The 22,976-nt window shown below is 40.4% G+C and overlaps 2 protein-coding genes across 3 annotated transcripts in view; one reads left to right on the top strand and one right to left on the bottom strand.

Annotated features, from left to right (window-relative positions):
* Positions 1-163: 163 nt before the first annotated feature.
* On the top strand, positions 164-16,175 carry nup205 (nucleoporin 205; the record flags this gene model as incomplete). Of its 2 annotated transcripts, none has more annotated exons than XM_083894102.1 (42): positions 164-191; positions 1,145-1,287; positions 1,392-1,563; positions 1,784-1,928; positions 2,053-2,212; positions 2,309-2,537; positions 2,763-2,927; positions 3,043-3,218; positions 3,431-3,551; positions 3,675-3,802; positions 3,910-4,060; positions 4,421-4,626; positions 4,787-4,969; positions 5,209-5,259; positions 5,568-5,777; positions 5,889-6,126; positions 6,213-6,402; positions 6,577-6,697; positions 6,824-6,905; positions 7,019-7,183; positions 7,293-7,417; positions 7,562-7,676; positions 7,925-8,074; positions 8,226-8,300; positions 8,436-8,593; positions 8,714-8,794; positions 8,964-9,155; positions 9,312-9,513; positions 9,633-9,731; positions 9,835-9,983; positions 10,088-10,279; positions 10,373-10,494; positions 10,675-10,807; positions 11,069-11,195; positions 11,357-11,430; positions 11,568-11,696; positions 14,457-14,577; positions 14,760-14,932; positions 15,057-15,186; positions 15,374-15,481; positions 15,656-15,732; positions 15,884-16,175. In XM_083894102.1, the coding sequence occupies 42 exons, from the start codon at positions 164-166 to the stop codon at positions 16,034-16,036; spliced, it is 5,949 nt and encodes a 1,982-aa protein (XP_083750228.1). In that variant the 3' UTR covers positions 16,037-16,175. The 2 variants fall into 2 exon arrangements, with proteins under 2 accessions (XP_083750228.1, XP_083750227.1); XM_083894101.1 differs by having other exon boundaries at positions 14,457-14,583; positions 15,374-15,502.
* A 981-nt stretch (positions 16,176-17,156) lies between these two features.
* The window catches only part of fgd4a (FYVE, RhoGEF and PH domain containing 4a), a gene marked incomplete at its 5' end in the record, with an annotated part of 48,568 nt that continues 42,748 nt past the window's right edge, over positions 17,157-22,976 (bottom strand). Inside the window, 10 exons of the mRNA XM_083893649.1 lie at positions 17,157-19,018; positions 19,325-19,456; positions 19,578-19,715; positions 19,819-19,944; positions 20,028-20,108; positions 20,201-20,231; positions 20,568-20,740; positions 21,062-21,208; positions 22,670-22,728; positions 22,814-22,952. Of these exons, the coding sequence (XP_083749775.1) occupies positions 18,749-19,018; positions 19,325-19,456; positions 19,578-19,715; positions 19,819-19,944; positions 20,028-20,108; positions 20,201-20,231; positions 20,568-20,740; positions 21,062-21,208; positions 22,670-22,728; positions 22,814-22,952 (1,296 nt within the window). The 3' untranslated portion in view covers positions 17,157-18,748. The remainder of the gene's footprint in view (positions 19,019-19,324; positions 19,457-19,577; positions 19,716-19,818; positions 19,945-20,027; positions 20,109-20,200; positions 20,232-20,567; positions 20,741-21,061; positions 21,209-22,669; positions 22,729-22,813; positions 22,953-22,976) is intronic.

Here is a 22,976-nt window from a genome sequence, read left to right as displayed (position 1 = left end):
TGTTTAAATTATTTGACAATCATAATTAACTAGCAATGATACTAATTTAGAATTGGTGTTTCTTCCAAAAATGACACGACAGTATGTATACACATGAAGACATTTTATATTCCACACTGGCATATACGCAGGAGCTCCTCCTTCCCCGTTTACCGAGTGTATCATGGCGGCACAGATGGCGGTAAATTCGGGTATGAACCACATTTCTTTCACTGGGTGTCTTTTCTGTGTTCAGTTCTTGTAATGGATGTACATAGTTATCTCATAGATGCGCACCTACATGTTGAGTGCCACACGCGTGTGTTTCGAACGTACAGTGATTGATCTGTCAAGTTCAGGCTATGACTGCTAAGCTAACCCTAGCCTGCATGGTAATATACGGTTTAGCTAACATTGAATCAATAATAAGCAGGTGGACAAACACGTTCGTACTCAGATTTACAGTAAAACTGAAGCTGGCTCGCAATTGTCGGTCTCTCTCATAGTGCGCAGACCAGGTTGCATGAAACAAAACTGAAACTTAGTGACTTAGAGGGACAAAGTAACTGAGTTGGCATCGCTGTCGGCACAAGTTTCTTTATTGAATCTCATTGAATATTGTAGGAAGTTATTTGTCCATATTTATTTGCACAGACCAACGTGATTTCACTTAACTCAGACATGTTTGGATTATAAAGGTATAAAGTCATAACATATTAAGTGTAATTGAATAAGAAAACCTTTAAAAAAATAATAATAATAATGTTGAGTAACAATTGACTAATATTGTCAACCTTTATCCAGTTTTGCCAAACAACACATTCAGGTGCATCATATCATGTGAACATATTATAAAATATTGCACGCTGCTGTGGATTCACACTGTGAGTGTAAACATCATGGTAAACATAATTTCCCAACATCCATCCTGTCAGAGATGTTCACGTTAAACGTTGCTCTATTTTGGTATATTGTTCAGAATAGAATATGAACCCTTTCAATTTATCACAATCATGTTATGCATCGAAAATGGAAATGAACCAAATGCTCAAGGCAATAGATGCAAATATAAAACGGGTTTGAAAAAGTTGGACAAGGAGTGGTTAAAGTTAGTTGTGTGAATTTTGACAAGATGAGACCATTGAAAGCCAATTTTCTCATCCAGGAGCCAGTCTGTGGGGTCCACTGAAAGAGCTGTGGGAGACAGTGGATGGAGCTGTGTTGAGGAGACAGCCAGACAGCGTCCACCTCCTGGACCTGCAGCTCAAGAAACACAAACCACACTTTTTGTCACTTTTCAAGAACCCGGTGAGAGTCCATCTAATCAATGCAGCATTTGAAATCTTTCTTCTCTTCATCTTTTTTTTGGGGGTAAATTTTCATACATGTACATTTCCATCCATCACTTTTAGCCAAAGAGTGCTGAGCAGAGAGAAAAGGTGCGTAAAGCCAGCACTGAAGGCATCGCCATTCAAGGTCAACAGGGGTCTCGGCTGCTTCCAGAGCAGCTTCTGTCAGAAGCTTTCATCCTCAGTGACCTCTTTGATATTGGAGAGTTGGCAGCTTTGGAGCTACTTTTGGCAGGTGAAGGAGACATTTGAAAATATAATTTTAAAATGAACAAAATACATTTGCTGTCTGTGTATTATGGTGTGCAGTGTTACTGCACTCACATTGGTTTTGCATTATGATTATGTCAAATTTAAAATTTTAAATCCATGATTTGCATGCTTGTATTAATTCTCTTTTAAAAGCATTAGCATTTTACACAACTGATTCAGGGAATACTCTTGTTTTTCTTCAGGTGAGCAGCAGCAGCCTTATTTTCCTGGTCTGACTCGAGGACTGGTAGCTGTGTTGCTCTACTGGGATGGAAAGCTTTGTGTGGCACGCTCTCTGCAGACGCTCTTCCAGTCACGCCATGGCAAGACCTTCACCCTGGAGCTGAGGTACTACTGTGATTTTAAGTAGTGAAATCAAGTAATAGCCGGTGATATTAATGGTTCATTTGGTTATTTTTATTCCTGAACTCATTTAATTGTTGTTTTCCATTATCCTTACTTCCTATCTCAGTGAGGAGTTGGTGGCCCTGACGACACGTTTTACAGATGAACTGATGACCCAAGGTCTGACCAAACGCATACTAACCTTGGTGTCAGAGATCAGTGTTACACGAGAATTTGAACGGCTACAGAAGGAGCGTGGCCTGGGTAATGAAAAGCACAGGAAGGAGGTAGGAGCAAAGCTTTTGTCTTTATTTGAACAAATTGAGCAGCCCTATTATCAGCATGGATTGTGGATCCTAAAATTCCCACTGTTTTGTTACTAGGTCTCTGACCTCATCAACGAATGCAGACAGGTGTTGGCTGATAGCCTGTTTTCATGGACCTGCCAATCTGCCTTGACTAAAGATGACACTCTGGCTCTCATTGGCCACCTGGAGACAGTGACAGCTCAAGCTGATGGCTCTTTGGGTGGAGTGAATCTGGCTCTGGTCATGTCATTGCTCTACTGCTTGGATGTCAGCTTTGTAGAGCAGGGGACTGAAGATCGAGAAGGTATCAGCACATTAAAAATGAACAATGTCTACATGTTTATGTAGCTTCTCAGTCATCCAGGTGATAGTCATCTTCAGTAGTTAGCTGTAGGCAACTTGAAAACGTTTCACCTCTCATCAAAGAGGCTTCTTCAGTTCAGATGAAATGTGATTTTGTTCCAGTGTTTTGCTTTTACAGCTACTAAAGTTTTGTCTCTGTGCTTTTTTTTTTTTTTTTTTTTTTTAGATCTGCTCCATGCACTACCCTTGCTGACAGACAGGCAGTATGTTGCTGCGGTGCACAATCGTCTAATGGATGGTCAGCCATGGAAACTTGCAGGCCTACAGGCTGTGTGTCGACTGGCTTGGGCTCTGTCCCTGAGGGTCCTTTCCCAGCTGCCACAGGGATCTGGTAGAGCCTCTTATTCTTTGGGACCCATATTTCAAATTCCCTCCTTGCCTCATCTGCAGGAGTACACCTTCTAAATGACTGTGGCCATTTAAGTGTTGTGTGTTTTTGTGTTAAGCTCTGGTTGAGTTCACTGAGGCAGATGAAGTCCTAGCTGACCAGGCTCTACTGGGAGATGTCTTCCTCTTTATGAAAGAGGGCATGCTAGGATGTGAGAGTTTTTCCCAGGAAGAGTTTTACATCCGCCGTCTCCATTCGCTCATCACAGACTTCCTGGCGCTCATGCCAATGAAGGTAAAAGATACCCCAACGTCTCTCTTGAAGTAAAATATAATAATAATAATGATTATATGCTTTTGTTTCAACATGTCAGAATCAGACATTCCTCAGATAAGTTAATAGGTTTTATAAAGGAGGTGTTCCACTGATGTGACCCCTAAACAGGGACATTTTTTTTTATATTTTATATTCTTATTGAATTATTTGATTTTGGACTTTGTCAACAGGTGAAGCAGCTTCGTAACCGTGCAGATGAGGATGCACGGCTGGTGCACATGTCTCTGCAAATGGACAGTGAGCTTCCATCATCCTTGCGCAAGGACTTGGACCACCTCATGCACCTTGTCAGTATTTTTTATTCGTTCGCTCACATACACGTCGACTAATATAACTTTTTACATTTTCAGGGTTTCATTGTTGACGGGAATAGAAATTAATTATATAAATTCATTATTTTGTGTTTTCAGATAGGGGAGTTTTACAATAAAGACTCGTTTGGGCTGGGTCTGGAGTTCTGGTGCCCCACAGAGTCTCTCCAACACACATCCTTGCAGGGATCATACCTAGGAATGGCTTTGCAAAGGCCTCCACATAAACAGGTAAGGGCCATATTTTCTGAGCCATTTAAAATGTAATTATCTCGCATGTATTTTGACATTTTCAAGGTATATTAATCTACATGTGTTTGCTATTTAATTTTGTAAAGGTGGTTCTGTCCAAGTTTGTGCGCCAGATGGGTGACCTTCTGCCCTCCACACTCTACATCTCGTATTTGCATATGCTGAAAGGCCTCGCCAATGGTCCCCAGTGTGCCCTCTACTGCTTCAGCTTACTGAAAACTAATGGAGCCACACACGGTGAGAGCATTTTTTGTAATAGCATGCCATACGTTCAAGAATGGATGAAAAATATTCATATTCATACACTCTGCTCTTTGAAAACTACTATAAATCTGTTTTGCTGTTTAGCCTTTTTTTTTTATCGAGAACTAAAAGTTTGGTAATATCTGTTACATGAGCTATATTTATGATCAATTCACTTTCAATTCAATTCACTTTTATTTGTAAAGCACCAACTCACAACACTGTACATAGTAAGGTAGAAACCTTGGGGTTGATTAATAGATATCAAACTTTCCACAGAAAAAAAAGCTTGTAGTTTCAGTTTAATGCACAGTCAAATGAATGCCAACTTTCTTCATTTGACATGTATTGCAGGTGACAACATTCAGGGCGTTTCGGGCAGCCCTGTGTCCTGGGAACATTTCTTTCACTCTCTAATGCTCTACCATGAGAACCTACGAAGAGACCTTCCAAATCCAGATGCTGCACATTACCGGCACCTGCCACTGAGGGGCATCACACAAAGGGAGCTGGATGGACTCACCTCATTTTTGCAGTTACTCACCACCATCATTACATGGGTATGATACAAGGATGTGGATGTTTGGTTATATGATCGTATTGCCCATATAACAATAATAATGATAAGGTTGTTGTGATCAATGAATTTTAAATACTTTGCATCCAGAAAGAACATTTCAAATGAGGGTCTTTTGTGTGTGTTGTGTTTTTGTTTTCTAGAGTGAAAATGCCAGACTTGCTTTATGTGAACATCCCCAATGGACTCCAGTCATAGTGATGCTGGGTTTGCTACAGTGCAGCGTTCCTCCTGTCCTGAAGGCAGAGATCCTGCACTGCCTGGCTGCCTTTGGAAAATCACCAGAGATTGCTGCTTCTCTTTGGCAGTCGCTGGAGTACACACAGGTCAACCTTTATAAATTACATATAAAGTAATATATATATATATATATATATATATATATATATATATATATATATATAATCAATCTATCAATCTAATGCACTTATCATGCTGTCATTAGATTGATTTTAATTTTATTTATTTAAACTAAATTATCTGTAGATCATTTTGCAGCCCACCTTGTTTAATTTTTTTTATATCATATGTTATAAATCTTTATTACTTGCTTTCCCTTTTATAGATCCTTCAGACTGTTCGTGCCCCAGGACAGAGACAGGCAGCTGGAATTGAGGTGAGCAAATATGGAAATAATGTACCCACTTAATCCATGTAAGTGGTCTCAAAACAACACAGGCAGTAGTAAGTTATGTTGGTGCAATGTTGTGCTATGCTATATGCTTTGGTCATAGATGACCATTGTAGATGAATTGTTTTACATAAAGATGACCGTAAGCTGACTTCAGTCACTTATTTCTGTGGAGGAAAAAAAACCCTTTGGGGTGGTAAATGTTTAGATTAAATTACCAGAACAAACTCCCTGTATTGTGTAAGCTATATTTGGCAATAAAGCAGATTCTGATTTGTTGTGTTGGGTTTTAGGTGGAGCTAAATGAGATTGAGTCGAGCTGCGAGGAGTACCCTCTGGCACGAGGCTTCTGTCATCTGATCAGCACATTGGTTGAGAGCAGTTTACCCATTAATTTGGGTGCTGGGCTACGTGTGCCAGGCTTTCAGCCCTACCTGAACTTCTTGCGGGATTCTGTGTTCCTCCCCTTCCCTACCAGAGCATATCGTCGCCCAGCTGAGAAGGTTCACTGCTCCTTCATTGTTTTTAGACAGTTTAGACACATAGCTACTGGACGCATGCATTCTCTTTTCACTACAGATAAATCACCTTTTTTTTCTTTTGCCATCTCTCAGTGGGAGGTTGCTGACTCTGCCTTGGAGGTGTTTCATAAGTTGCTGCGGGACTATGAGCCCCAGCCATCAGACTTTGTACAGGAGATGGTAGAGCTGCAGGGGGAGCAGGTCCCGGCCCACAAGCCCCCTGGCCACAGCATCATGTTCCATTTGCTTAATGACTCACCCACGCTGGCGCTATGTCTCAGCCTGTTGGAGGAGGGTGTACGGCAGCTCGACACTTATGCGCCTTTCCCTGGTGAGCTTAAGTACAATGCTGCTGAGCAATAGTGTGACTATGAATGTGTTTATTTTTATGACACACTCCAATGCTACCCCCTACAGGTAAGAAACAGTTGGAGTCTGCAGTGCTACACTGCCTGTGTCTGCTGGATCTGGCTCTGCAGAAGGAGGTGGTGTTCATGGATCTCCTCAGGGAGAGCCAGGCCTCCCTGCTGGTTTCCCCGTTGGAGCAGCTGCTTCAGGGCGTCAGTCCTCAAACCCGAAGGGCCGATCACATTGTCACTATTGCCAGGTAGCTACTGTCAGTTGTTTGTCACTATCTATCTGCCCTGCATCTGTACTAATTACCAGAAATGTCAAATCCCAGTATAAGTTATTGTGTGTTATGTATCAAGTAATTATAGGAAGGCTCTTAGGAAGGCTCATAGTCTCAGAATGATTGTGGAACCATGTTTGCCCTATACAGGTTTCTCTATCATGGTGTCTCCAACCCAGAGGCTGCCTTCCAAAGTGCTAATATACTGCGTCGCATCGCCAAGTACCCCAACATTCAGCTTAGGCTGGTGGGAGATTTTACACATGACCAGGTATATGCACACTTAAGGATTTAACATGGTTTGGAAATGGTTTGTATGTTGTGCTGTTAGTGACCTTTATTACTGTAAAAAATCAGATGTGATCATCTAAGAGCATTTGTTGTCTCTGTCTTTTAGACGGTGAGTGACAAATTGATGGCCGGCTTTGTGCAGTGTCTGGACAATGACGAGGCAGAGGAGGGAACAGAGAATGAAGATGGTCAGCGGAAGACATTTCTTTAATTAATTGAATCCCTTCTTCTAATACTGTGAAAGGTAAAGTGTATTTGAAAGCATCAAGCTCAACCTTCATTATTGATAAAATGTTTTCAGACTCAGACCAACAAAGGAAGATGGCAAGAATTCGGCATAAAACCCAGATCCATATTCTAAACCTGCTAATCACATCCTTGGAGCTCAAGACCCCCAATCTGGCTCTGTACCTTTTGGGCTATGAAGTCAAGAAGCCTGTTTCCTCCACTAACCTCCAGGACCCAGGTCAGACCACTACCTCAGCCGCTGACATGTTGATTTTGGTGACTTTTGGATGGTTAAATATCCGTTTGCTAAACTCTGTGTTGACAAGATAATGGTTGTTGTGCTACAGGTGTTCTCGGATGTCCACGGAGCTGCTTGCATGCAATCCTCAGTCTGCTGCAGAGAGGAACTGAGAAGAGAACAGGACCTGTCCTCACAAAGCAAGCACCACACCTGGCTGAGCTTTGCTATCAGGTACTCTATGTCACTAAAGAGGGGCAGTAGTAAGAGATGCATCACTGTACTCAACTTTATTGAATATATATTAGACTTAATATCTTGGCTATCAAATTAATCCGAGTTGTTTTGTTTGATGTTGTCACCGTCTTCCTCTGGTAGGTGATCTACCAGCTGTGTGCCTGCCCAGACACATCTGGACCCACCATGCGCTTCTTGAGGACCAGCCAGGACTTCCTCTTCTCCCACCTGCAACACCTGCCTTTTATTCTGCCGAGTGAGTTCATGGTCCATGTTGATCCCCTGAAATATTTGATAAAATCATAAAGGATATGATGGGGAAAAAAAGGCATTGAATGCTTGAGAGAGGGAAATAGAGCTGCAACAATAATGTCAAATTTGTATATCCCTGTTGACAGAGTCAGAGAGCAGGAGCAACATTACAGAGTTTATGTCACTGGTGAAATATAATGGTATTTGTGTTTTCTGTACATTTACCTTGACTCTGCTGTCTCTTTTCCTCAGGTAACCAGATTGCTGCCCTCTCTCAGATGTCTTGGCTCATGAAAACGGCTGCAATAGAGCTGAGAGTGACCTCACTAAACCGTCAGCGGTCACATACACAACGCCTTGTCAGCCTCCTGCTGGATGACCAGCCACACACTCAGCATACAGGTAGTGTTGAGTTTAAGTTTTAGAAATGATTTAAGCTTGTCTCTCTTTATGCTTACACACGTGGTAATCAATAAGTCTTTGAGTTCTTACTGCCAAAATTGCATGACATCCAAGCTATAAACTCAAAACCTCATAATTTTTTTCCTTTCAGCTGATGGGGAGTCTGGGATGGAGGAAGAGACCAGATCAGTCAGTGGTTTTCTGCATTTTGACACAGTTTCTAAAGGTTTGGCGCATTTCAAAATATTACCAGCTTAATAAAATCAGTATAGACTCTTTTATATACTCCTCTTGTTTCTTCACAATCACTAAAGATTATTTTTTCACTCATGCTTATTTTGTCCCCGTTTGATGGTATCAGTGCGCAGGAAGTTGCTCAGTGTCCTCGACGCCATCAATTTCAGTCAGGAAATGCCCGAGCTTCTGCAGCTGGACTTCTTTGAGCGCACTCAGATAGAGCAGGTGATCTCCAACTGTGAACATGTCAATGAGCAAGGACACACTGTGTGCAACGTTAAGGTGAGTCTCCAGGTTGAGCATGTGATCTGCTCTTGTTCTGTTAATTTGGTTTAAATTATTATTTTGTTGTTCTTCCTCCAATTTGGAGTCTGATATCATATAATGTAACTCTCCTCACAGCTGCTTCATAGAGTGCTTGTTGCTGAGGTGAATGCCCTGCAAGGGATGGCAGCCATCGGACAGAGGCCCATGTTAATGGAGGTGAGCCTTTTTCAACTGCTGTTGAACTTTTACAACATATGTAGCTGTCATGCAGTAGATTTTAACTTATTAAATGTGACTTTCAGCTGAGATTTTAACATGCTTTGCTAAAATGCAAATACTTTGGAATTTGCCTTTTCTCATTTATTAATTTGGGTGTTTTTTCTAGGAGGTGAGCTCCATCCTACATCATGTGGTTGAACGAAACTGCGTCCGTAGAAGTCTAAGTGCAAAGCGGCATGCGCTGCAGTCCTGGAGGAGCCTGGTGGAGACGCTGTTGACTGCCTGCCCTGCTGATCTTATACCTGCTGATGACAGACAGCTCATCATCAGAGACCTGCTGCTAGACCTGCATGATAAGGTCAGGGAGAACACACAATATTTAAATCCCTCGTTTATCACAGTAGAGCTGTTTGTGAGGTTGTTATAGCAGTAATAATTATCATTATCTGTACGTCATCAATCTTAACAACATTTAACAAGACTTTAAATCCAATAATTATCCTGTATTGTCCAGGTGTTGTCTGATGATGCGGCAGGAGAACTGATGCCCATTGTTGCTGGGGCGGTCTTCACCCTGACAGCTCACCTCAGCCAGTCAGTGTTGTCTGAGCAGCAGCAGGGAGTAGGATTAGAGACGTCCTCTGGCTTTGCCTCCATAGCCAACTCTGCCTTGCATTTGATCCTTCGCAAGCTGCTGGACTTTATTCTTTGCACTGGTTAGTGATCATACAAAACCCCTTTCACTTATAAACCCTGTTTCTCATGCAGTGTGCTTCCTTCTCAGTTCCTCGAATCTCAGTGAGATTAGACTTTCCATTTGTTTTTACATTTTAAGGAGGTGGATACCAGCGTCTCCGTGCTCATCTGTATGGCTCACTGCTGTACTACCTTCAAATCGCCCAGAAACCTGAGGAACCAGATACTCTGCAGACAGGTATAATGTTTCCCACTGGACATGTGCTGTTATTTATTTGTTAGAAGTCATTAGAATACTGTTGAAGATTTCTTTCCCTAAAAGTTCTCTTTCTCTTCTCCAGCTGGGAAGGCAATGTGGGAGCGACTCACAGCCCCTGAAGACGGTTTCTCCAAACTACAGAGAGAGAACCTCGCTATCATCGAGAGTTACGGCACATCCCTCATTGAGGTTGTGTGTAGGGACGCCTGTGACGGCCATGAAATTAGTAGGGTAAGAGCCATAACATGCGTTTTTTTAAAATATCACTTTGTTTTGTGCTTCCTGGATCTGACCTTGATGCAATCTGATGTTTCAATGACTCTTCCGTCTATCAGATGCTGGCCCTGGCAGTTCTGGACCGTATCCTGTCAATAGACCGTCAGAATCAGTGGCTGGTTTACGTCTGCAACAGTGGCTACCTGCGCTCGCTGGTTGAGAGCCTAAGACAAGATGATGTCGCCCTCCAGACCCTGCTCACACCTCAGCCACCCCTTCTGAAACCACTCTACATCTATGAGAGCAAGATGGTGAGGAGATGTGGACAATTTAGATGCTATTGAAAAACCACACTGTGCTTTGCACTGGTTGTTCTTGAGTTTGACTGTCTGAATTTTCTTAAGGCTCTGCTGACTCGTGTGGCAAAGACAGGCCAGGGAGCTGTGGAGCTGCTGCGCTGTGGATTAGTGTCACAGCTGATGGAGTGTCAGGTGTTTGACATGGTTCCTGACAGCGATGCACACAGGTATGGGGCTTGAAAAGAAGGATGGATGTGTTTTTTTTCATTGTTTTGGCAGTGTGATGTAAAAAAAAGTCCCTGAGTAAAGTGTGAGAAAATGTAATACACTTAATGTCTTTTTACATCATTGCTTACATTTCAAGTGTTTATGTTGATCTCATATTTGTGTGTTTGTGGGGTCTACAGGATGATGAGGGACGCATCAGGCTTCATCCCCAGTCCTATGGACCGCTACAGACAGATTCTCTTGCCAACGTTGAGACTCTTTCAGGTGATCCTGACCTCTACTACCATGGACCACCAGCAGGGGGCAGCACAGGTAAGACAATGTGTTTATTTCAATGAAAGATCTAAGTCTATTCAGTAATATTAATATAAAGTCTTATACCTTTCTTTGCCATCACTCTCAAGCCATATCATGATGGTTAAATTTGTTTTAAGTTCCCCTGAAAAATCGTAGTCAGTATGTTATTTATCACTGCATCAGCATGTGCAGTATGGTTATATATGTATATACAAGTACAACTCTGTATTTGAATCACACAGCTAACTCCTCACCATGTTGTGTGTGTATGTGCAGGTTCTCCAGTGGTTAATCGTCCACGCAGACACCATTCAGTCACTCTTACGCTGTCATGAACTCAGCATGGGAACTTTGCAGGAGCTGTCTTTGCTCACCGGGATCATCAGTAAGACGGCTCTGCCAGGTACAAAGATAACCAACCACACAAAGCTTCCTGTTCCTCTTCTTCACTTAGCTGTGTTTCATGTTTTTCAATTTCCTCACCTCTAAAACCCCCCAAACCACAGTTTTCACACATCAGCAACTCAGTGAATGAGTGTGTTCTTATGCTGTTTGGTCTCTCAGGTGCCCTGGAGGTTAGTGGAGAGGTCAACAGCGCTGCTCTAATGGAGTTCCAGGGTCACATCAACAGATTCCAGGTTAGACAGTTTACATCGCCTTGATTTAATTTCTTTATTTATATGTATTACTATATATTTAAGAAATATGGAAATAAGACATTTGCATTTTGTTTGTGAACTGCACAGTTGATAATAAACACTTTATCTGTTTGTAGCGTCTGTGTCTGTCTCTGCTTGGCTGTCTGGTGGGAAGTGAGCGAGAGAGGCTGCTAAAGCAGGCTGAGATTTCTGCTCCTGGAGATTCAGCAGAGCGACGAGAGGACATGGAGGTGGCCATGCAACAGGTTTGCCAAATTTTTATATATCCATCCATCCATTATCTACCGCTTTATCCTCCACCGGAGGGTCGCGGGGGGGTGCTGTGCCTATCTCAGTTAACATAGGGCGATAGGCGGGGTAAACCCTGGACAGTTGGCCAGTCCATCGCAGGGACACATATAGAGACAAACAACCATTCACTCACACATTACGTTTACATGTGTGTTCTTGTACTTGCGGCATACTGAGGACCAGTGAGGGTTTTTAACCAACAAAGTGAGGTCATTTTTATAGTATAGTATCACGTTTTTGTCAAATTTTGGACAAAAACATTTTGGGCAAATTTTTGGTCAAATGTTGGTCGACATAATATAGTATCACGTTTTTGTCAAATTTTGGACCAAAAATGTTGCGTCAAATTTTTTTTTAAAATTTTGGGCGACAGTATAGTATGACGTTTTTGTCAAATTTTGGACCAAAAATTTTTGCGTCAAATTTTTTTTTTCACATTTTGGACGAAAGTATAGTTTGACGTTTTTGTCAAATTTTGGACCAAAAATTTTTTTATCAAATTTTTTTTTTACATTTAGGACGACATAGTATAGTATGACGTTTTTGTCAAATTTTTGGTCAAATTTTTGGTCAAATGTTGCTCGACATAGTATAGTATCACGTTTTTGTCAAATTTTGGACCAAAAATTTTGCGTCAAATTTTTTTTCTAATTTTGGGCGACAGTATTGTATCACGTTTTTGTCAAATTTTGGACCAAAAATTTTGCGTCAAATTTTTTTTTTCACATTTTGGACGACAGTATAGTTTGACGTTTTTGTCAAATTTTGGACCAAACATTTTTTCTCAATTTTTTTTTTTGCATTTTGGACGACATAGTATAGTATGATGTTTTTGTAAAATTTTTGGCCAAATTTTTGGTCAAATGTTGGTCGACATAGTATAGTATCACGTTTTTGTCAAATTTTGGACCAAAAATGTTGCGTCAAATTTTTTTTTTACATTTTGGACAACATAGTATAGTATGACGTTTTTGTCAAATTTTGGACAAAAACATTTTGGGCAAATTTTTGGTCAAATGTTGGTCGACATAGTATAGTATCATGTTTTTGTCAAATTTTGGACCAAAAATTTTGCGTCAAATTTTTTTTTTTCACATTTTGGACGACAGTATAGTTTGACGTTTTTGTCAAATTTTGGACCAAAAATTTTTTTATCAAATTTTTTTTTTACATTTTGGACGACATAGTATAATATGACGTTTTTGTCAAATTTTGGACCAAAAATTTTGCGTCAATTTTTTTTTTTCACATTTTGGACGACAGTATAGTTTGACGTTTTTGTCAAATTTTGGACCAAAAATTTTATTCACAAATTTGTTTTTTTACATTTTGGACGACATAGTATAGTATGACGTTTTTGTCAAATTTTGGACCAAAAATTCTGCGTCAACTTTTTTTTTTCACATTTTGGACGAAAAATGTATACATATATATATATATATATATATATATATATATATGTATGTATGTGTATACATTTTTGCGTCAATTTATTTTTTTCACATTTTGGACGACAGTATAGTTTGACGTTTTTGTCAAATTTTGGACCAAAAATTTTATTCACAAATTTGTTTTTTTAAATTTTGGGCGACAGTATTGTATCACGTTTTTGTCAAATTTTGGACCAAAAATTTTGCGTCAAATTTTTTTTTTCACATTTTGGACGACAGTATAGTTTGACGTTTTTGTCAAATTTTGGACCAAAAATTTTTTCTCAATTTTTTTTTTTGCATTTTGGACGACATAGTATAGTATGATGTTTTTGTAAAATTTTTGGCCAAATTTTTGGTCAAATGTTGTTCGACATAGTATAGTATCACGTTTTTGTCAAATTTTGGACCAAAAATGTTGCGTCAAATTTTTTTTTTACATTTTGGACAACATAGTATAGTATGACGTTTTTGTCAAATTTTGGACAAAAACATTTTGGGCAAATTTTTGGTCAAATGTTGGTCGACATAGTATAGTATCATGTTTTTGTCAAATTTTGGACCAAAAATTTTGCGTCAAATTTTTTTTTTCACATTTTGGACGACAGTATAGTTTGACGTTTTTGTCAAATTTTGGACCAAAAATTTTTTTATCAAATTTTTTTTTTACATTTTGGACGACATAGTATAATATGACGTTTTTGTCAAATTTTGGACCAAAAATTTTGCGTCAATTTTTTTTTTTCACATTTTGGACGACAGTATAGTTTGACGTTTTTGTCAAATTTTGGACCAAAAATTTTATTCACAAATTTGTTTTTTTACATTTTGGACGACATAGTATAGTATGACGTTTTTGTCAAATTTTGGACCAAAAATTCTGCGTCAACTTTTTTTTTTCACATTTTGGACGAAAAATGTATACACATATATATATATATATATATATATATGTGTATATATATATATATATGTGTATACATATATATATATATATATATACACATATATATATATATATATATATATATATATATATACATATAAATATATATATATATATATATATATACATATAAATATATATATACATATAAATATATATACATATATAATGTATTAACAGATATACAGACGAGGGAGGTGATACATTGTTATATTGATAACATTATTAAACATATTAATATTTAAAGTTGTGTAACCTCTACAAGTTGCCAAGGTGCATTGATTTAGATTATTTTTAAGTTGTGCAGGGTCAGTGAATGTCCTGCCCTCTGTCCTCAGGTGTGTGCTAACATCATGGAGTACTGCCAAACCCTGCTACTGCAGAGCTCAGCCCAGGCTCAGTTCAGCATCTGCCTCTTCAGCCCGTCAGGCAGTGAGCCAGCTGGCAGGGACGGAGGACGTACAGGTCAGTGAGGTTCTGTCCATTCTGATGACAAAGGAACAGTAGTTCAGCTCATGTCACTGTGCACTGCATAAGCAAACCCTGTTTATATTAGAAATGTCCTCATTTTACTGACTGAAAGCTTATTTTAATGGATGTATAAAAGCTAAACTATAGCTCTACTTTGTTTTTCCCCAAAGATCTTTCATCCTCTCTGCCATCGATGGCTTACTCCCGAGCACCCGGTCTGGGTCTGGTCCTGTACCTGTTGAAGAGCAGCGCTGCAGATTTCTTCAGATTCCACCAGAGTCACAGACAGAGCCTGAGCAAGCTGCAGAGTCTAGATCAGCTGCCTCCTGAGGAGCTGAAAGAGGTAATGACACACCAAACCACACTACTGTACTGTGTTATGGAAAACAGCAGATAACATATAAAGTAAGGATTGTTAGTGGCTCCAACATGCATCGACTTAAGTTCTAATCGCGTTATCTCTGTAGTTGTGCCAAGGCCTGGTGTCGGGACCAGGAGGTGTGGAGAAAATCTCTTCAGTCCAGAGGAGCCTGCTTGCCAAGAGACGACTGGTGCAGCTTATCAACAACCGAGCCAAGCTGCTGGCTCTATGCTCCTGTATCCTTTGCCCCATGAAGTCACAGTTGTAGTGACGAGAGACAGCATCAGAAAAAAGTTTACATTTCTTTTTTCCGAATTCCCAATTTGAAAATTTAAAGCTATTTTGTTTCTTCCACAGTTTGGAATATAAATATGTTAATGTTACAATATTGTGCGTTAAATGCCTTGACCCCTCCTTTCTCAGACGTCATTGAGACATGTTTGTTTGTGTTGTGGCGCCACCTGGAGTACTACCTGTTGCATTGTACACCCAACGACCCCAAGGACTCCCTGTTAACTGGGGCCAGCTTGAGTAGATCACGCTTCACAGATGGTGAGAAAAAAAGTATTTGATACGAGTACTTGTAGGAACTGGGCAGAGTTAAACAAATGGTTTTCCGTTAAAATGAGTCGGAGGATGTTGATACGTGGTCTGGTTTTGTCTGTTTTTGAAGTAACATAATTTATGTTTATTTGTTTTCTTCAGACTCATTTGGAGGATTGCAGCTAAGTGGAACCCGTGGACTGAGCCTTTCCCGAGTCAGCCAGCAAGACATAGAGCTGGTAAGAAATGGCTGTGTACCTGTAGCACTCATGTCATGGAACAATCTTACTTTAAATTATTGATATTATTATCTCTCGACATACTGTAGTATTTCTAAATCTACTTTTTTCTCCCCCTAATTCCTCTGTCTTTTGTTTTGTGTGAGTGCAGCTGAAGAGTGATATGGTGGCAGGTTTTGGGGAAGCGCTGCAGAGGAAGCTGCTGGAGGTGGAGGGCTTGTACAGCCAAGTCCGCTCCCGCTACACCTTCATCCAGGCCCTGGTTCGCCGAATCCGTGGCCTGCTCCGACAGCCCAAAACATGAGACAGAAACAGACTAACAAAAAGACTGGCCAAATTTCCATATTCACTCAAAAATATCTGCCAAGCATACCAGGAAACTACCAACCACTCAAGACTCTCTCAGTCAATTTGCTTGTTTTCCGTCTAGATCACTTCCTCTTTACACACCTATTTCGGCTCTTCTCCTCGAGCACTGTGGGACATTACCAGGCAGTGCCACAAGGTGCATTCTTTGTAAACAGTCCTAATCATGAAGCACTCTCTGAACGAGTGAGAAATCTACCTTGCCGAACACATGTATGAAAGTTTTACTTGTGAAGAAAAATTTGATATTGTTGTTTTTGTTTTGCGCTAATCTTTTTTTTCTTTCGTGAAAAATAAACATTTTCTATGTCTGTTTAATACTTGTCTAGTTCCCACCAAAGTCACTGTCTCCTGATGTAGTTAGGTGAATATCAAATGTGTATAAATAGCAAACTCCCCCTGATTCAATTAGTGTTTCACATCACCTATTTTCACTGCACTTAACTTTAAGAGCTGTGTATTTTTAGCATTTTATATTATCAATACATCACCCGCTCTTGACTAACAGCATCTGACTTAATAAGTGTGTCTGGGTTGAGTCACTCTGAAAACTCTCTTTGAGGAGAAACAAAACAAGGAACCAAAACAAGACGTTTCTCTGTGAAAGTAGCATCAGGATGACAGAGTGACCACAAGTGTTGGATGAGTTTATGATGAACGCTGAGGGGAAAGTGACTCGAGCAGTGATCTGATAATGTTGCAAAACAAGCTAAATGGACGTTATTCAGTTAACCTGGTTTTATTTGAATGAAGCTGCACTTTATTTAAGACCGGAAAGTGCGTAGAGTCTCAATCCTTCAGGGAGGTATTGAAACATCAGGAAAATCAGGATATACATTTGGATCTTAGAGACGGGGGAAGTTTGTGCTCTTTATTTTTTTAATACTGAGGAGGGTTAGGAGTTCAGAGAGGTGAGCATCAGCGCTGAGTACAGGAGGAAGTCTAAAAAATGGAACCATGAGAATGGAGATGCTCTCTGTGAAGAATATAGGCACGTTTTAATCACCAAAGTCCGTCCAGCGCTATAACTGGTCACTGAAGAATCGAGGCGATGCATCTGTTATTGGAAAAAAAGAAAAACGTGCTCTCAAAAAAAATAGCATCCGCCCACTGTGCTAAGCAGTGGACAGTGAGGGCACACAGTTTGTGCTACTATTAACAGATCATGCTCATCATTCTCTATAAATTACTTTTAAATAATAATTACAGCATTAAAAACACATTTACATTTCTTGCGCCAGCTTTTTTATATATCTATATCTATATATCTGAGATTGTGCTGCATTGGCGTCAGAATAGAACTGCCACACAGAGATAATGACGTCATCTCTCTCTTCATGAACTGAGCTCAGCGGCTTCTCCACTTTGACTGTAACGTATTGTGATTGTAATGGGATATTTTAACAGCGACCTCACTGGGGAAGGCTGGAGGGTCAGGTGACAAAATATACGGACGTTAATGATTTTGTTATTTTCCACAGTGGAAACTAAACCTTGATTATATAGATGAGCCTATAACAAGTGTACACATTTGGTTATTTCATCTATAAACCAGGGTTTCTCACTACTGGTCCTGTCCTGCCTGGTTTAGGGTGTTTCCCTGCTCCAACACACCTGATTCAAATACATGTGTTGTTATGGTTACTCACTGACGAGGTGATCATTTGAATCAGGTGTGTTTGAGCAGAGAAACGTCTAAAACATGCAGGACAGTGACTCCACAGGACCAGGAGTGAGAAACCATACGATAAACGGTTGCGCTGTTGTATTATTTACCTTTTTTGCAACATAAAATAACATGATTGAGGTAAGATTTTATTTTTATTGCCCACCTCTATGTGACACTATGATTGCTGAAATTGTTTGGGCCCCGACTGTAAAACAACTTCATTCTCTCCTGAGCTGCCTGTATATATACTCAAAACTTGCAAAATGATCATAGGGGACACACTATGATATATGTGCAACAAACTTGAGAGGGAGATGAAACATCATCATACCAAAAATGTCACTTTCTCAAGCAAAGAAAGTGGGGGAAGGGGGGAATACTGGAAATGCTTTACATCATACTTTCATGGTTTTCTGTTAGAAACGAATCTGGAGACTTATTTCTATACATTACAAAAACTTATATCCTACACACGTATACAGAGCTGAGTTACAGCACCAGCAGACTTTAGTTTGAACAGTCATTTAGCTTTAATTCACACCCTACGCAGGAGAGTGCAGTGAGTTTGTGGTCGTCCACTGGCTCAAGAGGACTTGACTGAGGTCTGTATAGAGTTTGAGTCTGTCCTCAGTAGTGCTGGTCTGAGGGAAGTCCAATTAGTCCGGAAGTCTCTCTGCTCTAGTGTTGATTGTACCAGAGATGTCCTTTAGTGAATCAGAATGAGTGGGTTTAATGAAAAATCCAGGATGAGTGACAAAGAAAGGCAGCTTATCCAGCACTGATTGGATTTTTTTTTTCCCCACTTAATCTTCACAATTCAGTTCCAAAGATGCCGTGGATGGAGAGTTTACATTTGTATTCTGTTCATGCAGCAGAAATCAGCACGTCTTTGTCTCTCTTGGGCAACCAAACAGCAGTTTGTCTGTAGAAAAGTCTCTGACATGAGTGTGCTGGCAGACGAAAAAAAAAAAAAAAAAGGCCTTATGTGCTGTCTGTGGCCAACTCTTGTGTGTTGTTGTTGTCCATCACGTCTGTGTTGCCACCATTTGTCTCGGCGCGTTCTGGCACTCCTCCCGTCACGGCCACTCGTATCACTTTCAGCCAGCGTTGCTTTAGCTCCTCGGATTCTGCAGCAAAGTTGTGGACAGACTTGGACTGGGAGAGGCGGAAACTGGCCGGAGGGTCCGTGGGTCGGACGCTGTCGTCCACTGAATAACCCAGGAGGGGGATTGTACACTGAGCCTTCACATCCTGGAGAGAGTAGGCAGGGGCACAAAAGAAATCTGTATTGATTGACTGTAAATGAATGAGGGGTAATAAGAGCTTAGCCTGGATTTGATTTTATTGATCCCAAACCAGGGATATTCCCGAGTTACTGCAGCAAAAAAAAGGGTCAAGTAGACAAAATATAATTAGAATAAGCTATAAAATGAGATAAAAACTCCTTTCATGATGGAAAGTAGCATGACACAGTGTTGGGTAATTATACAGTGAGGGAAAAACTGTGTAAGATCAGGTTTTGACAGTAATTTCCTCTTAATTTTCCTTCCGTTTTACCTGTGGAGCTCCGTAGAGGTAGAGCACGAGACATTCCTCCGTAGGGATGACGCACCACACCTTCTTGTTTTTCTCACAGTAATGCAGGAAGCCGCACATGAGGCTGTTTCCTGTGAACTGAGCTGCCTCAATCTGCGCAGAGATAATCATCAAAAGTGATTACGACACATAGATGTTTACGCAATTACGCAGAGGTAGAGGGGGAATTCCAGGTTGTTTTTGTATGTAATCCGTCTCCAAACATCCGCCTCACCTCCAGTATGCCCTTCTTCTTGCCCTCGGCCACCGTTTCCCCGGTCAGGATGGAGAAACAGTCTCTGCAGACTTTGTTCACCTTGTTGCCGTCATATTCGAGCGCCACCTTGTTGTCTGAACATTTCCAACACACCACCTGTTAGAAAAAGGGAATATTGACATATACGTCACTCTCCAAAGTAGAAACTCGATCTCTTCTCCACACGCATCATGCACAGAGTGTCATGGCTGCTGCTTACATATCCACATGCTCTGCAGTGGTGCCTCCGTCGCGTCAGAGCGTTGAAAGGCTCTTTACACTTCATGCACATCGTCACTTCATTGTCGCGGATCCACCGTGGAGCGCGTTTACCCAGCTCTGCTTTCTGGAATACAATAAAAAAAACAGATTTAACATGACGGTGCAGAAAGGTGTCAGTAATTAAATCCTCTTAAATGCGACACTGACCGATACTTCGTCCGCATCTTTTAATGCGTTCTTGAATGACTCGTTTTTTTGCTGGAAGACCTCGATGGTCTTCTGGAAAGCCTGAGGGATTTAAAAAAACGTAATCAAAATGAAACGCTAATGACTTTCAAGCTCAGATCATGAAATAGGAAAACACTGTACTGTTCACGTACCTTTATCCATCCTGCCTTGTCCTGCTCTGAGCTGAGAAGGAAAAACAACAAAAAACATCATTGAAAAACAGTAAATTGTGGAGTTTCCTTTACAATTACACCAACGTGCCAATTACGTGTGGCCAAAGAGCTTATTCAGAGAATTACAAGATTTCAGAATGAACCTTGGGTGTGTACATTTTAGGTGGTCTTCCAAATATAAGGGAGGTTATACTTTATGGGATACAAATGGCATACAATTATACCCTTCAGTGTGGGAGTGGGTGAGCTGTTTTGTAGCTTTAATGAGGTTTACAGCAGAACCTAAAACGATCAAACTGTAAGAAGGATGTGGTGTGAAGCCTCTTTGACTGTGTCTTGTGTTTACCTGGCCTGTAGCTCAAGTGTCCTCTCCTTCCCCGACACCTGGAAGGTATGAGGGTAGTCCTCATTCAACGTTTCCAGGACCTTCATGCCGTCTATGCCAACTCGTGTCCTCACTGTGTACTTAGGTCCTCCCAGGCTAAATTTGGGCACGCAGTACAACAGCATGTTGTTGAACTGGTAGAGAGAAAAAACACAACATCTTAGAACCTTGTGGCAAAACATGATAGAGCACAAATGACTAGTTTAGTCTGAGAAAGGGAGAAAACCCTCAACTCTGCAGATAATCTGAATTACACCCGATGGGAGACATTCAGCCTGAAGTTAATAAGAAACAGGCAGAACATGATCACATCATCTTTGTAATTGAGAGAGTGTGTTCTTCATGTGTTCTCCCACAGAGGTGAAATTATTCTACTTGTTCCAATTGATTCGTGCTGATGAAGTCTCGCCTCAGCATCATTTTTTTTTTTTTTAAACGAGTAAATGTTCTCTTACCAGGAAGAGGTATCTCTCCATGGCCGAGGTGTTCCTGGCTGCCAGCTTCAGGATATGACCCTCTTTGATGAACTCATTAGACGGGTGGACGATGTCCTCCTCCTCGCCCAGCATCTCGTAAATCTCCAAGAGTTTCTTCAGATTCTCCTGAAGGAGGACGGGACGTTTATTTTAGCCACGTGTTAAAAAAAAAAAAGTGCTGGTGAGATTGTGTGTGTGTGTGTGTGTGTGTGTGCTTTTAAGGGTTGTTCACGACGCCTAAGAGAAGGCGGTTGAGGGTCAAACTCCTGTCATATCTATCTGTTACTAAGCAACTAAAACAATGGGAAATGAGCAGCCTCATTAAATTCATTAAAATATTAAACTAAGAAAAATAATCAAAACAAAAATCTATGACACATTCTCTCCTTCACCAACTGAATCAGGAGCATTTGTTTGGATGGTGAAGGTTCAAAGTTTATTCCAGGGTGACCTCCATGCACTGTGCGAAATACAGGGGGGTCTGTGGGGGTTAGACCCCCCTGATTAAGATAAGATAAGATAAGATAGTCCTTTATTCGTCCCGCAGTGGGGAAATTTCCAGTGTTACAGCAGCAAGACAATAAAGATAAGGATAATAAATAGTAAACATGCATTACCAAAAAGAAATAGAATATATAAAGTACAATATATAAAGATATTAACACTGACTATAAAAATAGGTTTAAAAATAGAATGTAGAATATACACAGTATGCACATGGTATTTACAGTGTAAGGAAACAAGGCTGAGCTATTAAATAAGGATATGGATATTGCACTGATGAGAAAACTACAGTATAAAAAATTTGACAGTATGAAAAATGACAATATGTTGCACTTAAAAAAATTAACATTATGAAAAAATATATACAGTATAGTACAGCAATATATACACTGTATTATACTATACTCGAGACCCCCTGAAAGCCTCAAAGGCAAAATTTGAGGGGGGTCTAAACTAGGGCTGGACGATTAATTGAATTTTATTCATGATTTTGGCTTCTTACGATCATAAAAATCATTATAATCGAAGAAAAACGATGAATGTGCCGCATGGCGCGGTGTGTATGTAAATTCCTATGCTCGAAAAACACCTTGAATGCACCCGTGCCAGGTGCAGCTGCAGCAAGTGTGTGAAGTGTGTGGAAAAAAAGTTATTTCTCAAATTTTTTTTCATATATTCTTTTGGGGAAAGCCAAGATCTCGAGTTTCCCAAAAAGATTTTTTCAAATTGTTTTTTTTTTTTCATATTTTTTGGGAAACTCGAGATCTCGACTTTGAAACTCGAGATTTAATTTTTGTATTTTTAATGTTTTAATGAATTGCTTTCCAAATGGCGCTGTGGAAAAGGCCGACACAAGCCCACAGGAAAAATAGCCAATACTGCAGCGTGGCACCTGGGCTGGTGAAACAGTATTGCGCAATAAATGGGAGATGGGACCCCCCCCGATTATTAATGGGTATTTGGCACACTGCCTCCATGTTTGGCGACAAACCCAACTCCATTGAAATTATTTGTATTTGTGTGTGTGTGCAAAAAAGACGCGACTAACTGACCTCTAAGTTTAATGTGTGTATTGCTACTCACAGATTTCCGTATGGCGCTGTTGGAGTGAGTTGCTGCCGTGGCAATGATTTCTAATGATTCTGGAAGAGAAAAGTTAAAATGGTTACCTAAAAATATCCAAAGAGAAAGTAAAAGTAATAACACCTTGCGAGATAAGGTACTAACTCTCTGAATCTCGTCGGTCAGGGTCGTCCTGCGGCAGCTTCTTCAGATAGTCTTTGAGCAGCATCTCGTATCGAGGGACTCTCTGCACAGGCTCCAACATGTGATGCTGAAGAGTCAGACTGCCACAGACCTCCTGACTCTGTCCAGAAAAACAACAACAAAA

The sequence above is a fragment of the Microchirus variegatus genome (assembly GCF_963457635.1).
Source record: "Microchirus variegatus genome assembly, chromosome: 8".
Classification (NCBI taxonomy): Eukaryota; Metazoa; Chordata; class Actinopteri; order Pleuronectiformes; family Soleidae; genus Microchirus; species Microchirus variegatus.
Note: the sequence above shows the minus strand (reverse complement) of the source record. Positions and strands in the feature narration are given on the sequence as shown.